The sequence below is a fragment of the Neovison vison genome, chromosome 4 (genome assembly GCF_020171115.1).
Source record: "Neovison vison isolate M4711 chromosome 4, ASM_NN_V1, whole genome shotgun sequence".
Classification (NCBI taxonomy): Eukaryota; Metazoa; Chordata; class Mammalia; order Carnivora; family Mustelidae; genus Neogale; species Neogale vison.
In genome coordinates, this window is record NC_058094.1 from 32,535,811 (window position 1) to 32,550,200 (window position 14,390).

Sequence of the window (14,390 nt, forward strand, 5' to 3'; positions counted from 1 at the left end):
AATCTGACTGATCTTATCCAAGAAGTTAATAGAAAATTGCTCACAGTGGGCGACTGCCACCTCAGTTTCCAAGCAGAGACAGATGGAATTTCCCAGATGGTTTGTCACTGGAAAGAGAGATGCTGGATGAGACTTCACAGAAAGCATGGTAGAGCAGAACACCTTCTTGGCCTTCACCCATGTCATAGTGAGGGATCTAAAACTGATTCCGCTGTAAACAAATCGTAACTGCCTCAAAGGGCTCAACACCGCATCCTCACTAACCACTTTAGGGGTTACAAATCTTACATTGAAATTAGTCAATATTTATCAAGAAACCATCATGAACATATCTCCTTATTGGGTAAACACTGAAGAAATACAGTTATTCTAACCTACTGAGTCTTACACTCAACTGAGATTAAGAATAAACCTAAATATGTAAACCAATATATAAACCAAAAACAGACACAAGATGGTATTAAGTATAGTGATCTTATTGCTAAGTTGGACAAATCAAGTAAGATCCCTGAGAAAACAAAAGAAACCGGTAGGAAGTGGAGGGGATAATGTACGGATTTTGAATAAAGAGATGTGCATCATTCACTGATACTAGAGAGAAGTGAAAGGAAAGAACTGATTTACTAATTCTTTAAAGGTTATTCATTGGGCCTGTGCTCTAAGCCAGACATTGCTCTAGGTAGAAACGATGCAAAGATAAAAGACACATAGTCTGCAGACAGACAAGTAAACAGACACAATTATGTAATAAATGCTCTTATCCTAGTGGACCTAGAGCATCATGGAAATACTGAGGAGCCCGTATCTCTTCCAGACTTTAAGAAAGGTCTACTTCAGCTGAGTCTTTAAGCAAGAACTGGAGTCAGTGCAATGATGTAGAGGAACAGCAGGGGGGAACAACATGGCCAAATGCACAGAGATGAAGAAGAAAGTATATTCAGAGCACTACAGGTAGTCAAATTTCCACATTGAGAGAGGAAAAGGGGTCAAAGCTGAGGAGGGGAGTATCACAAAGGTCCACTTTGGTTTTGCCAAGGATTCTGGGTTCTGTTGTGACCTTTAGGATGATTTTAAGCATGCACACACAAAAATAACACCACTTTTGTTTTTAGGACATACTGTGATTTGGGTAAAAAGAAACGTAGACAAGAAGGATGGCAGAAAGGACAGGAAAATATTATGATAATCAGGGAAGAAAAGATGGAGGTTTCAACTATAGTAGTAGCAGAAACAGAAAGAAGAGAGCAGACATGGAGAAAGCAGGAGTTATGGTCCTTGGTTCCTGGAAGTGAGAAAAGAATCCTGGAAGAGGAAGTCAAAAGCAAGGGTACTAGTTACAGGCAATTTAGCACGTGTGACTACATGTATAAATGGACAATTGAGATGTGAGAGGAGGAGAAGTAGAAATGGAGACAAAATCCAGAATAACTTACGGGATGAACTTCTTGCAGAGGTAGAAAGGGAGACGCAGACAGAGACTTAGGATCAAAGAGGACTAAAAGTTGGAAGTTAGGGAGAAGAATAGAGAAGCAATCTGTGGAAACAGTACTAAACACTCCTTGTGACTATTTTGTTGGAGCAAGTCAGTGGGAAAGGCTTACAAAATAGTTGAAATGTGCTATTAAAGAAAGGGTAAAAAGCCAAGGTTAGAGATTTTTTAATTTAAATGTCATTTGTAAATTAGTAGCTAAAGCTTTGCAAGTGGATAAGCTCCCTGGGGCACTGGGAACAGAGGGAGAAGAGAAGAAAGGCCAGAGTGTTTTGGGAAACACGCACAGTTAAATTCAAAAAAGCCAAGACCCAGAGAGATATGAGAAGTAGGAAAGTACAGTAGTCAGGAGCCTAGATTAGAATGAACATTGAAAAGAAAGAGATTTTTCCCAATGCCAACATCAATGAAAAGAAATGTTAAGACCCAACAAAAAGTCATGCCTCTGCAAAATTATACATTATATCATTGAGATGGTGAGATGGGAGCCTATGGGTAGGGTCCATCAGAATGGTCATGGTAAGGAAGGTTCCTTAGATGAGATGATTCTTTTAAAGAGCATTTATTGATATCTATTACGTGCCAGGGGCAGAGGTCTAAAACTGAATAATAGAAATTTTAAAAGAAATCTATGTTCTCTAGAATCTCAACAATAATTTGGATTATTTTCAGTTTACTTCATTAATATATTTTAGAGGCTGTTTTGTTAAGTTTTCCCCAGAACTTACCATGAGACTGAATCAAGTGAAAGTAGTCCACTAGGGGAGGTGATCTCACAAAATTTCCATAGAGGAAGGGAGAAGTAAAGGAAAGAGGAGGAAAGAAAAGGCTGGCCATAAAGAAGGCATTATAAAGCCAAATGAATCTTAGTTGCACTGGCAAACTCTAAGAGATGGTGTAGAACCCTCTTCAGAACAGAGAGGCAAGGAAGTGGGAGTATTTATCCACCAACTTCTGTCATTGGTTGAGCATTAGTTCAGGAAAAATTAGTTCTCCAGCACTACCAACTTGCCTGCCTTATGGTGAGTTTGCTCCTTAGGCTGGGAATAAAGTCCTCTACTAGAAAGTCATAGATGTTTCCACTAAGCAGCCTTTGACTATACAGATAAATGCTAGAGACATATGGGTAGGGATGGATTTGCTACAAGGTGTGTACACCATGAAGTTGGAAGACTCTGGCCATGAATGGGATCAGAGAAAAAGTTAGACCTGGAAAGGGAGAGATGGAGACACCTAATAAGTCTGATATTTTCCTATGATATGGAACAGGAACCTCTGATTCTTTCTTCAAGCACATTTTTTTTAAATGTATTTATTTGACAGTGAGAGAGCGAGAGAGCAAGGAAGGGAACACAAGCAGGGGGAGTGGGAGAAGGAGAAGCAGGAGGTAAGCTCCCCTGCTTAGCAGGGATCCTGAAGCAGGGCTCAATGAACCCAGGACCCTGGATTCCTGACCTGAGCTGAAGGCAGATGTTTAATAACTGAGCCACCCAGGCACCCCTTAACCACATTTTTATGATGGTAACTACCTTAAAAATTTTAAGGTGCAATTTAATGCCTGCATGATTTCATTATTAAGTCAATGAAATGTCATCTATAGCACCCTTTATATGTGTATTTCCTATTTGGAGAATTTAATGTCATAAATGCCATATGGGAAAATAAAACAATCTATCCTGATTGAACAGCATTGATAAAATGAGACTTCTCCATCAAATTTCATTTGTTGAATTTAACAGCTTGCACTGAATTTACTATTATGTAGTAAGTAATGTGGGACCTTATTTATGCTCTATTTAATTAAGTATGCATGTTGTGTAATTCCAGCAGTGGGCTGTATTACACTAGGTAGCTACTGACAGCTGATATATTCAAAAGCAAGAGAAGGCAAATGTCACTTAAATTCCAGACATCCAATCTTCGAAATAGTCACTGATGTTTGACACTCATTAGGCACTCATCATGTGCTAACATAGAGAGATTTAGCATATAACAAAGACCTTTGTCCTTAGGAGAAAATGGGAAAACTTCAAAGACATGATACATAAGTACAGAAACGCTAAAGCACCTCCAAGACAAATATTGATCACAATTTAAAGTGATTTTTAAGTTGTCTTCCTTGTCAGCAGTCCTTTGATTCTTTCAATGAATAAAATTGCTGGAGTTCTAAAAACATGATGTTTGTGTCACCGTGATACCATTTAATGTAAGTTATTCCTTGGTGCAGACGTGGGATGTTGGAGAGAAGACTAGGCTCACTCTCTCACTCAGGGGTATACAATTATACCTGAAAAACCTGAAACTTACAATGTATCATGGACGTTTGGAGCCTCTGATCCTTAATTTTATGTGTCAACTTGGAGGGTATTTTGGATGAGACTAACATTTTTAAAAATTAATTTGTTTATTTAATTGACAGAGAGAGAAAGAGAGGAAGAGAGGGAATACAAGCAGGGGAGTGGGAGACGGAGAAGCAGGCTTCCTGCTGAGCAGGGAGCCCAATGTGGGGTTCAATCCCAGAACCCCGGGATCATAACATGAGCCAAAGTCAGCCTCTTAACGACGAACCCCCCAGGTGCCTGGAGACTAACATGTGAATCAGTGAACTCTGGGCGAGACAGATTGTCCTCTGTAATATGGGTGGGCCTCATCTAACCAGTTGAAGGCTTGAAAAGCACAAAAACACTGGCCTCTCCAAGCAACAAACTTCATCTGCACCATTGGTTCTGCTGGGTCTCTGCCTACCAATCTTTGGACTAGAAGTGCACTATTGTCTCTCCTGGGTCTCTAGCCTGCTGATGCACATGGAAGATTTTTGACTGGCCAGTTTCCATAATTACATTAGCCAATTCCTTATAATAAATCTCCTTTTCCCTCTCTTCTTCTTTCTCTCCCTCGGACCCACATCTGCTCCAATGACGGTATTAACTACATGTTGTTTTAATAATTCGATAATGGCAGTAACATGAAGTATTTCACAAAATAATGGGGTGTGGGCAAAATATTATTTATTTCTATGTTTGGTGTGTTATATAATTCCAAGAATAACTTTTTGTCAAATCAATTTGTTTGGGGTTTTTGTATAGCTTATATTCTCAAAATGATCTATATACATCCAAATGCCTGGGCTGCAAAGGCTTCCTGCAGAAGGTGGCATATTGCTAATGCACTTCAAGATGGGAACTTGAACGATATAAAAAGGATTTGACATCTGGCATGGTGACTCAATTAATTACTGTGTTGGATTAATTAGTTTGCTGAATCTCCAGAGCCAACACGGAGTCTGAGCAGAGTTACATTACACTGGTTGGCAAATAAGCACTTTAGGAGTGTGCTAATTCCAAGTTTTGATTCAAGGTTGGGTAAAGAAGGGTTAGGAGGCTACATATTTTACGATAAGGAAAAAATGTATCTTCCTGATATAAAATATATGTTGAAGTCCTGTCCAGATTATAGAGATAATGAAATTGGGGGAGCCTTTGAATTAACTTGTAACTGTACCAACAGTCTACAAAGTACATAACAAATATTTTGCCTAAGGTTAGAAAAAAAGAGCACACCTCTAATGATTGCACATTTTCTCCAGAGATTTTTATGAATTTAGAATTTAAGTGAAGAAATCCTGAATGATTTTATCATGTTCCAGTCATGTTACAGATGCTCTTGAAGAAGACACTGTGGAACAGTCCTTAAAAGTACCGAATCTGAATCAAAAGGCCTGAGCCTTTATTTTCTTATCTATAAAACACAATTTTAAATAGACCCGAATTCACAGGTTTGTTTTGAGGATTAGATGAATGAATCCATCTTGAATTCTTTCTACAGTGGATAGGAAAGAATGAGGATGTACTCTTTTATAGAAGGAACGGTAGTATCAACGGTAGTACCAGGGGTATTTAATGACAAAGTCAAAAGTAATTTCTGGAAAAGACGGTCATTACAACAGAAATATACTTTAAAGTGTATTTTGGCAAAGCAACTACCTTTTTAAATAGAGAAAAATACTACAGTATAAGGGAATCACATGAACCAAATATTTAAACCCCAAGGCAAAAGAAGAAAACCAGAGTATTAAGTTATGCTCTTTAAAAATCGATTACCCACTACAGGGTTTTGATATCTTGAAGCGTATTCAGTCTTCCAGTAATATCAGAAATTCTGAAAACTTCGTATCTATAAACTGAATCTTTTAAAAATATTAAATATGGCACAAAAAAGCCTTAGATTAGTACAGGAGTATTGAAATAAAAAATCTGCCTAAAAATAGGAAATTATTTCATTGAAAAATTCACCTTTCACAAAAAGGTTTATTTTCCACCCATCACAATTTAGTATATGCTAAAAATGTATAAAAGTACCACCCTACATATATAAACACATACATAAAGAATTAGATAAAGATTAATCAAAAATTGAATTTTCATATAGATATTATCTTGGTAAGATAAAAGGGCAAACATTTACTTCAGTGGTAGTACGCTTTTGAAGAAATATCAGAGAAATAACTAAAGTTTATGTTGGTGACTGATATGCAGTGATAAGTATCTGATTGCCTAAAACACCTTTTAAGTAAAGCTAGAGAACCAATAGAAACCTCCAGATAAAATGGGTTCAGAATAGCATGTAACTTGGGGTGCCTGGGTGGGTCAGTGGGTTGGGGCTTCTGCCTTCAGCTCAGTCATGATCCCAGAGTCCCAGGATCAAGCCCTGCATTGGGCTCTCTGCTCAGCAGGGAGCCTGCTTCCCCCCTCTCTCTCTGCTTGCCTCTCTGCCTGCTTGTGATCTCTCTGTCAAATAAATGGATAGAATCTTTAAAAAAAAAAAAATAGCATGTAACTCAGCTGTGTAGACAACCTTCCTGTTGCCTTCACTTGAGAAATGTGTGTGGTAAATATTGTTCTCTCAAAGGAGTCAATAGAACAGTCCAATTAATACAACATAACTATTCAAGGATGGCCACATCTCAAAGCTTTTTTTGAAGGTAGGTGCACCACGAAGAATTAAATTGCCCTGATTATTAAATATTTAGCTTGGTCTATCAACCCATTTGGTTCTTAAATACATGTTAAATCTACTTCATCTTTTTATGGACAAATGGGTGGATTTAGGAAGTAAAAATCACACCTAGAACCCCCCAAGTTGTTTAGAAGTTTGGTAACACAAATAGGTCTCATGTATTCCAATCGTTGCTTTTAATGGAACCAATAACCTCGGTCTCATCCACGTGGCACTGAATAAGCAGAGATCCGCACGTACCAGTTTCTTTCGTGGGATAGACCTGAAGAAGAATTCCTTTCACGTCACAAATTGAAGAAGGAATGCAATGTTGCTGAGTTCAGTACATTTGTCCAAACCCCTCTGGGAGTTTTTACGTCCCTACAGTGCAGACTGCATCATTTAGCTGCCGTGAGATCTTCCCATATAAGTGGCATTTAGAGAGAAAGACTTTCATTTCATATACATAATTTGTGGCTCTCCTGAATAATATAAAACATTTTTCTCCCCAACTTTTATCACTTGTGTTATCATTTAAATAGGAGAGGTCCTCATGTCCTAATCCCTGGAATTTGGGGTTACTTTACACAGCAAAAGGGAATTAAGGAAGCAACTGTAATTAAAATCGCTAATCAGCTGACCTTAAAATAGGACCATTAGCCTAGATTAGCCGGGTGGACCCACTATCATCATAGGTGTTCTTAAATGTGAGAGGAATACAGAAGACTCAGAGTCAGAATGTGGATATGGTGAAGACTCAATCAGCCATTGCTGGCTTTGAAGATGGCAGGGGGCCGTGATCCAAGAGATGTGGGCAGCCGGGAAAAGCTGGGAAAGTGAAGGAAACAGATTCATCCCTAGAGACTCCAGAGAGGAACTCAGTTCTGCAGATACTGAATTTTAGCCCGCTGAGATTCATGTCAGACTTCAGACTGCAGAAATGCAAGATGATAGATTTGTGTTGTTCTAAGGCCACAGAGTTTGTGGTAGGTGATTTGCTACAGCAGCAACAGAAAACTAAAATATGCAATAAAGAAATGAAGTGTAAAGGTATCCACACTTTCCACTACTTTTTAAAATAATGAATTCATCGATTATCCCTATAAGCTTACCTAGGGGAAGTTTTTACAGAGATTTTCCAAAGAGGTTAACAAAAATTATTATGCTAATCATTCATCTTTGCTCTTAAAGTTACAAATAATATTACCAAGGAATAACAAGGTTGTTTATTTCTTGTCCTTCATGTAAACCTGTAATGTATGACAATTAATTTGTCATTTTAAAAATAAACGCATTTGTATATATTATTAAGTGTGAGTAGTATTAGTCTGGCTAAGCAGATAAAGCAACAACCTTATAAATTACCTTACTAAACAACCATTTAGTATGATTAACCTGTTTCCTTCTAAATTCTGCATGTGTTACTGTCAGAGACAGACCACTTGGAAAATATCCAAGTTTTGTGGTCCATGAAAAAGAAAAAACAAACTGTTATTTTTAGTGATTTCCCTGGGAAGCAAGCAGAGATCATTTCTGAGCTATGACAAAATACTGAGTCAACCGTCTCAGAACATCCACATACCAAGGAATTATTATTCAGGTCCATCTTCCCAGCAAATGGCCCCCAGGTTGTTCCCACAGGAAGTTGCTGCCGACTCTGGATTTTCCGTTCTCCGTCTTTCTGAAATACCTCCAGCTCTCCTGCAGACAATGAAAACAAGAGGTGTTTGGAGTACTTTCACGTGTGCCTTACCCACAGCCACCTCTTTTTGTGTGTTTGCTTTATTTATTTACGCGATATTCTCGGGATTTGTATTAAGATCATTAATTACGCTTGTCTGAAAAACAACTGATCTTGCTATCCTGAGAGGAAAAGAAAACTTGTCCTTAGAATTGTATTTGGAATTTAGGCCAACTTCTTTCTACACCTCATCTGCAGAAGTCAATTCTATTTAGTAAGTCCTGTTATTATTTAGTGAAATAATAACACCTTAAAAGGCACTGCTCTAATGTAAAAAACAAGTAGGCAAAAAACACGAGGACAATGGCGCTGAGTTAAAATTTTATATCTGATCATCAATGTAATTAAAATTTTTAATTAAAGATATATACCTTATGCAATAACTTTATTATAGTTATTTAAGACTCGTGTTGAACAGCATCTGGTGAGTTTTTGAAAGCACTTGGTAATTTTCTGAAATTACTACTAGTTTTAAGGGATGAAATACAATGTACAAAAAGCAGAGATGTACATTTTCCCAAATTAAAAAACTGCTTAGTCAAATTCATTACCTTTTAACTTTTCGTACTTGATGCAGATTCTTTGTTACCAAAACAGTTTGGACCAAAAAAAAAAACCTTATAAAACAGCCAGTTTGGGATGGTCTTCTTCTTTTCATTCCCTTCAGGTTATTATATTAGGATCATTAAAGGGAAATAGGAAGTAAAGACAGTATAAATACTGGCATAAAGTAGGAATTCATAAAATGCTCACTTAAGAAATTTATTTAAGAAATAAATTATTAAAAAAATAAAGTCTTCAAAACTTCAAAGAATAACCATCAGCCTAAAAACTGGGATAAACAAACCAACAAAATCTCAATCAGAAATTGGAGTCTTTTCCTTTAAATAATTAAAACTATAATATTTATGTCCTGATAGTATTACCATACCATATTATCATAGCAAAAGCTTTATATTTCAAAACATTAATCTTAAAAATATAATTTATTATTTTTTAATTGATATTTCTTCTCACCTGGCTCAAGAGTAGATATGAAAATGGGAAGGAATGAATTAATGAATTAATAGCTGAGAAAAGTTCTAAATAAAACACAATGTATTCAGTAATTACATTTTCTAAATGACATGTAAGTCATGGTAGATCATATATTCTAAAATTTTTGCCTTACTCTGGCCTTCATTTCTTTCCAAGTCTATAACTTTAAATATGTAGATTTGATCTTGATGTTTTTACAAGCAGTACCATCAACCTGAGTTCAGTTAGATATTTCCTCCATTCCTTTACAGTTGTGTCTCCTCCATTTAACAACGGTTAAAAATACCAGATATTTCTTTTCACATTTTTATTACTGCTCATCCTGAAAACTGAAATCAAAGTATGTAAATCACAGTCAGTTAAATATTGTGTCATGGTTCTATTATGAGAATGTAAATTTATCTGTATTGGGACAATGAAAATACAATGGAAGTAACAATCCCAGGTTCACTGTAAACAATGTCAGTTCAAGGACAACACCTCCATTCTCCCTTCTTCTCACACTCCCTCTCTCTCCCACTTGTCAAATACACTAAAAATGGAAGAACTCATTAAACTCATTAAGATAGGCACACACATCCCCTTCCTTTTCTTTTCATTCTGATATACCGGTATGATGATCAGTAATAAGGAAAACAAACCGCAAAACCATTCTATAAGTCTGAGTTTCTGAAATGTTGCTTTATAAATAAGATACTTGCAACAAATAATGTATTAATGCTTAAGTATCAAATACAGAGTCCAGAAAATATGGGAAAAAAAAATTTGTTTTCTGTAGGTAGAATAACAAACCCATTTCTGAGATTTTCCCCTGAAAATGTTTTTCATCCTGTACAATCTTTTTGGTTAATGCAGTGGAATCAGAGTCCTCATTCACAAAATTCTCCAACACAGAGGACAGCTAGCAATCTACTATGATGTCAGGGACGACTCACTGGAAAATGTCCCTCAATGTATATACTCATTTTCATATGTGATCATGTACTTGCTTAAATCTTTAAGATTTTTTTTTTCTATTTGAAAAGAAACTTTAATTTCTGGTAGTTCTTTGAATTTTTCAACCATACTTCCTTAAATTTTAAGCAATGTCTTTACAAATTATCATTTAAATATAAAATACATGTTAATTACTCTGCTAAACACAGGTAAAAATGTTTTTCTCAATGTAAAAATGATGCCCAAATAATTTGCTTGTTTTTACACACCAAAAAAAAAAAAAAAAAAAAAAAAGGTCATGTCACATTTAAGTGATACCAGAGAAATCAGAGGATCTTTGAAAACCTTTAAAAAAAAAAAAATAATTCATCCTCTCTTTGTGCCATTGACATTTTTCATTTGAAAAGGGTTCAGACTCAGTCAAGCAGTGACTTCTTATCTACACCTGTGGATTTACAAGTAGCTCTTTCTTTTAATGGATTAAGAACTACAAACTTAGGGCAGATCATAAAGTGATACCTAAATATCACCAAAGTTCTTGAGGTGTCTTTTACTATGCATTAAAATTTTAAGCAAACCAAAACTACTTTTACGAGTTCTTAAACATGACCATAATGGAAGACCCAATAACTACTCAAGCTAACAAGACAATCTTTTCAACTTTATAGGCAAACAGGCAAATCCCAGTCTCCTTTCTTGCTTATAAGGAAGTTATTTTGAGATTTGGGGAAATCCATTCTGTTGCTGAGGTATTTAAATAAAAATATTCATTTATTCACAACAGTGTTAAAGAAAACCTCAAGCACAATGCAAATAATTAGCATTTACACACTACCAAGGCTGCACAGGTTAATAATAGAAAAATAAGACATTGCATAAATGGAAGTTATATTTAATTTAACTTCGATGTTGCTTAACAATATACTATTTAAATTTTTCTAAGATTAATAAGTGTCATGAAATAGAGAAAACATTATTGCACTAAAAACAAGATTAACTTTTAGCCAACTCTATCAATAACCAGCTAAAGGGCCTTGAATAGAAAAATTATCTTTTCTGAGTCTTTGTTTTGTCCTTGGTAAAGAGGGTTTTGCACTTACTTGCTACTTGGTAAGGTGTCCATGACACCATGATTTTCTTTCCCCAGATGTATCATGACGGGTAAAAAAAACACTGGGGTTGTAGTTCAAAGACCCACGTCTAACAGTTTATCATGCAAATAGATGTTTAACTTGAAAAGATCAGATATTCTAAAATCAGGAAACAGATCTCCAATTCTTAATTTGTTTATTCATTCGTTTTTGCCTCCATGCATTAGTTTATTTATTCTTTCATTCTACTAGTATTTATTTGGTATCTACCAAATATTAGGCAGTAGGTTATGCCCAAGCATAAAGCCACAAACAAAACAAGCCTGGACCCTGGACAAATTTCAAGAAATGTAACCCATAAGACTTGGGAAGTAGACATCATAGAACCTAGTGATTATTTAGATTTTAGGAGTTAGGGAAGGGAAAATCCAACAATAATGTTCAGGTATCTGGCTTAAGTAAGCAGGCCAATGGTCATGTACCTTTTGAGATAAGGATCACATGCAAAAAAAAAAAAAGATTTTAAGGATAAAGTGAGGAGTTATAGTTTGGAAATATTGAGGTCAAAGTGGCTATAAGTGGGGCATCTGGGTGGCTCAGTGGGTTGAGCATTTGCCTTTGGCTCACCGAGTCCCGCATCCTGCTCCCTGCTCCATGGGAAGCCTGCTTCTCCCTTTGCCTCTCTCTCTCAATCTCTCTCTCATGAATAAGTAAATTTAAAAAAAAAAAAAAAATGGCTGTAAGGAAGGCAAGAGGTGGGGAGGTACAAGCCTGGGACTCAGAAACAAGGACTTAACTAGAGTGATAAATTTTGGTATTTTATTCATTAATTAAAATTCGCTTGCCTATGGTAACAAAAGCCATAGATTGTTCATCTGGGACAGAGTGTATCCGAGTAAAGTAAGAAGACCTAGGGCAGAGTTCTAAGGATCTTCAAAAGGCAGAGTGATAGAGGAGCAGGCTCAGGAAACTAGAAGTGGGGTGCCTGGTTGGCTCAGCCAGTTGAGCATCTGACTCTTGGTTTCCGCTCAGGTCCTGATCTCATGGGTATTGGGACTGAGCCCAACTCCATGCTCAGTGGGAATCTGCTTGGGGATTCTCTCCCTCTGCCCCTTTCTCTGCTCTGTCTCTTTCAAGTAAATATATATAAATCTTTAAAAAAGAAAGAAAAAAAGAAACAGAAAAAATGCAAGAGAATAAAAAAAAAAAAAAACTGGATATAGCTGCCGATGGGTTGATTGAGAATGTGTAAAGGAGGAGGGATGAATCAAGTAACCTGAAAATTCATGAGAGTGAGAAAAGAACCAGAAAGATCCCTTTTGATGACATGAAAATCATGTGTATCTGGAGTGAAAGGAGTTTGGAGGCCAAACCCCAGACTGGAATGAGTTTAAACCTGACTGGGAGAAGTAATTGTCAGTTGAACAAGCCATACAGCGACCATGAACTCAAGCCATGCGATTCTTAACCCTTTGAACTTCAGTTCTGCATTCAAATAAAGGAATTCATACGACTGCTGGGAGGTTTAATTCACACAACATGCAAAGTGCCTAATAAATATTTACTACTTCACCAAGAAGACACCGAAGCAATCTGAGAGCATGTCCACATACTTCCATCATTCCCTCTAACCATTCTGCAGTGTCTGTGGTCACAGCCCCTCTTACCACTTCCACCCACAATACTGCCCACACCTTGGCTCATCTCCCTTTCAAAAATCTTCTGGATTCCCCTTTCTTAGCAGCATTCTCCAGGTTCATTAACTCAGATTTAGATTATGGACCAGCCTCATTTTACTCAACAGCTCCAATTCAGGTTCCAAATTCCTGTCAGGTTAAACTTACTACAACTCCGTGGTCACTCACTGTGGTAAAACTTTCTCTCGTAGCTCTTTTTTGACCATCCCAACTTGAGCATCTGTGCCTGAATCTTAACCACAAAACTGCTCCATGGTGTCTTCTGTTCTGCTCTTCAGAATATATACATTTTTTCCCATCCAGTCAAGAAAGCCTTCCTCACTATACCATCCTCCGCATGCTCCGTTTAACCCCCATCTTTCTGAGACTTGCTCTTGCTACCTGGCAGATACTCTGTACTCCTGGCTGCCTTGGTAAACTCCACTAAGGTTGCAAGATCAAACCCAAAGCTATTCTATTTCCCCAGATGTCTCTGAACTCCAGAACAAGCCGAGTTCTCCTGTCCTAGTACTCCCAAGGCATTTATAAGCCAATGCTACACACAATGTTGCAGTTAACGACTCCCTAGTGCTCTCCCTTTGATAACCCTTTTCACCTCAAGAGGAATATGAGCATCTTGAACTACAGGTATAGTTTTTAATTTCCATATATCCTCTGGTAACCAATATAACATGTAGCATATGGTAATGGCAAAATATAAACTGAGCATAGTCGATTGGATGAAGATTTTCTTAAGTTCATAGACTTAATTTTAGTGGAGTTAAAGTTGATTTTGAGGACATAAAAAGTTGCCTTCATATGTGTCTTCTCTTTGTATTACAACGACCATATATTTCATTTGCTCAGCATTTTACCACATTTTACTTACGTTACCTCTTCTGTAAAATATGGAGCAGGCTGAAAAAATAAAGGTTTTTCTTTTCCTCTCAGCCAGTTCATATTTTTATAGCTATTCCTCAAAAAGAAGCTTTTTTTTTTTTTAAACATGCTGCGTAAGTTCACACAAAATATTTGAGACACATAGGATGGACTAATCAATTTTGGTAAAAGATAATATTGTTAGTGCTGAGGGCTGTTTCTCTTATCTTCTTGATAATGCATACTTTTAAAAGTCTGTGATTACTCAAAGACTTATGATAGCCTCACCAAAAAAAAAAAAAAAAAAAAAAAAGCCCTAAGTCCGAAATCACTACCAAACATACTGCAGCTTTTAAGATATCAAGCCACTTTTTGTGTGTGTGTGTGTGCAAATAAAAGAAATTTGCTGGTGGAAAGAAAATACTTAAAGTCAAGAGAGATACCCTCAAATCTTATTTTACTGAAGGTACAATGGAGCCATTGTTTTGTTTCTTTTACATAGGGTCCCTTTGATGCCTTTTAGAACGCAAAGTTTATGAAAACGG

General features: G+C 36.7%; 1 protein-coding gene across 1 annotated transcript in view; it reads right to left on the bottom strand.

Annotated features, from left to right (window-relative positions):
* Positions 1–14,390, bottom strand: part of ZFPM2 (zinc finger protein, FOG family member 2) — a 454,522-nt gene that overhangs the window by 220,646 nt on the left and 219,486 nt on the right. Inside the window, exon 6 of the mRNA XM_044246966.1 lies at positions 8,067–8,185. Within this exon, the coding sequence (XP_044102901.1) occupies positions 8,067–8,185 (119 nt within the window). The remainder of the gene's footprint in view (positions 1–8,066; positions 8,186–14,390) is intronic.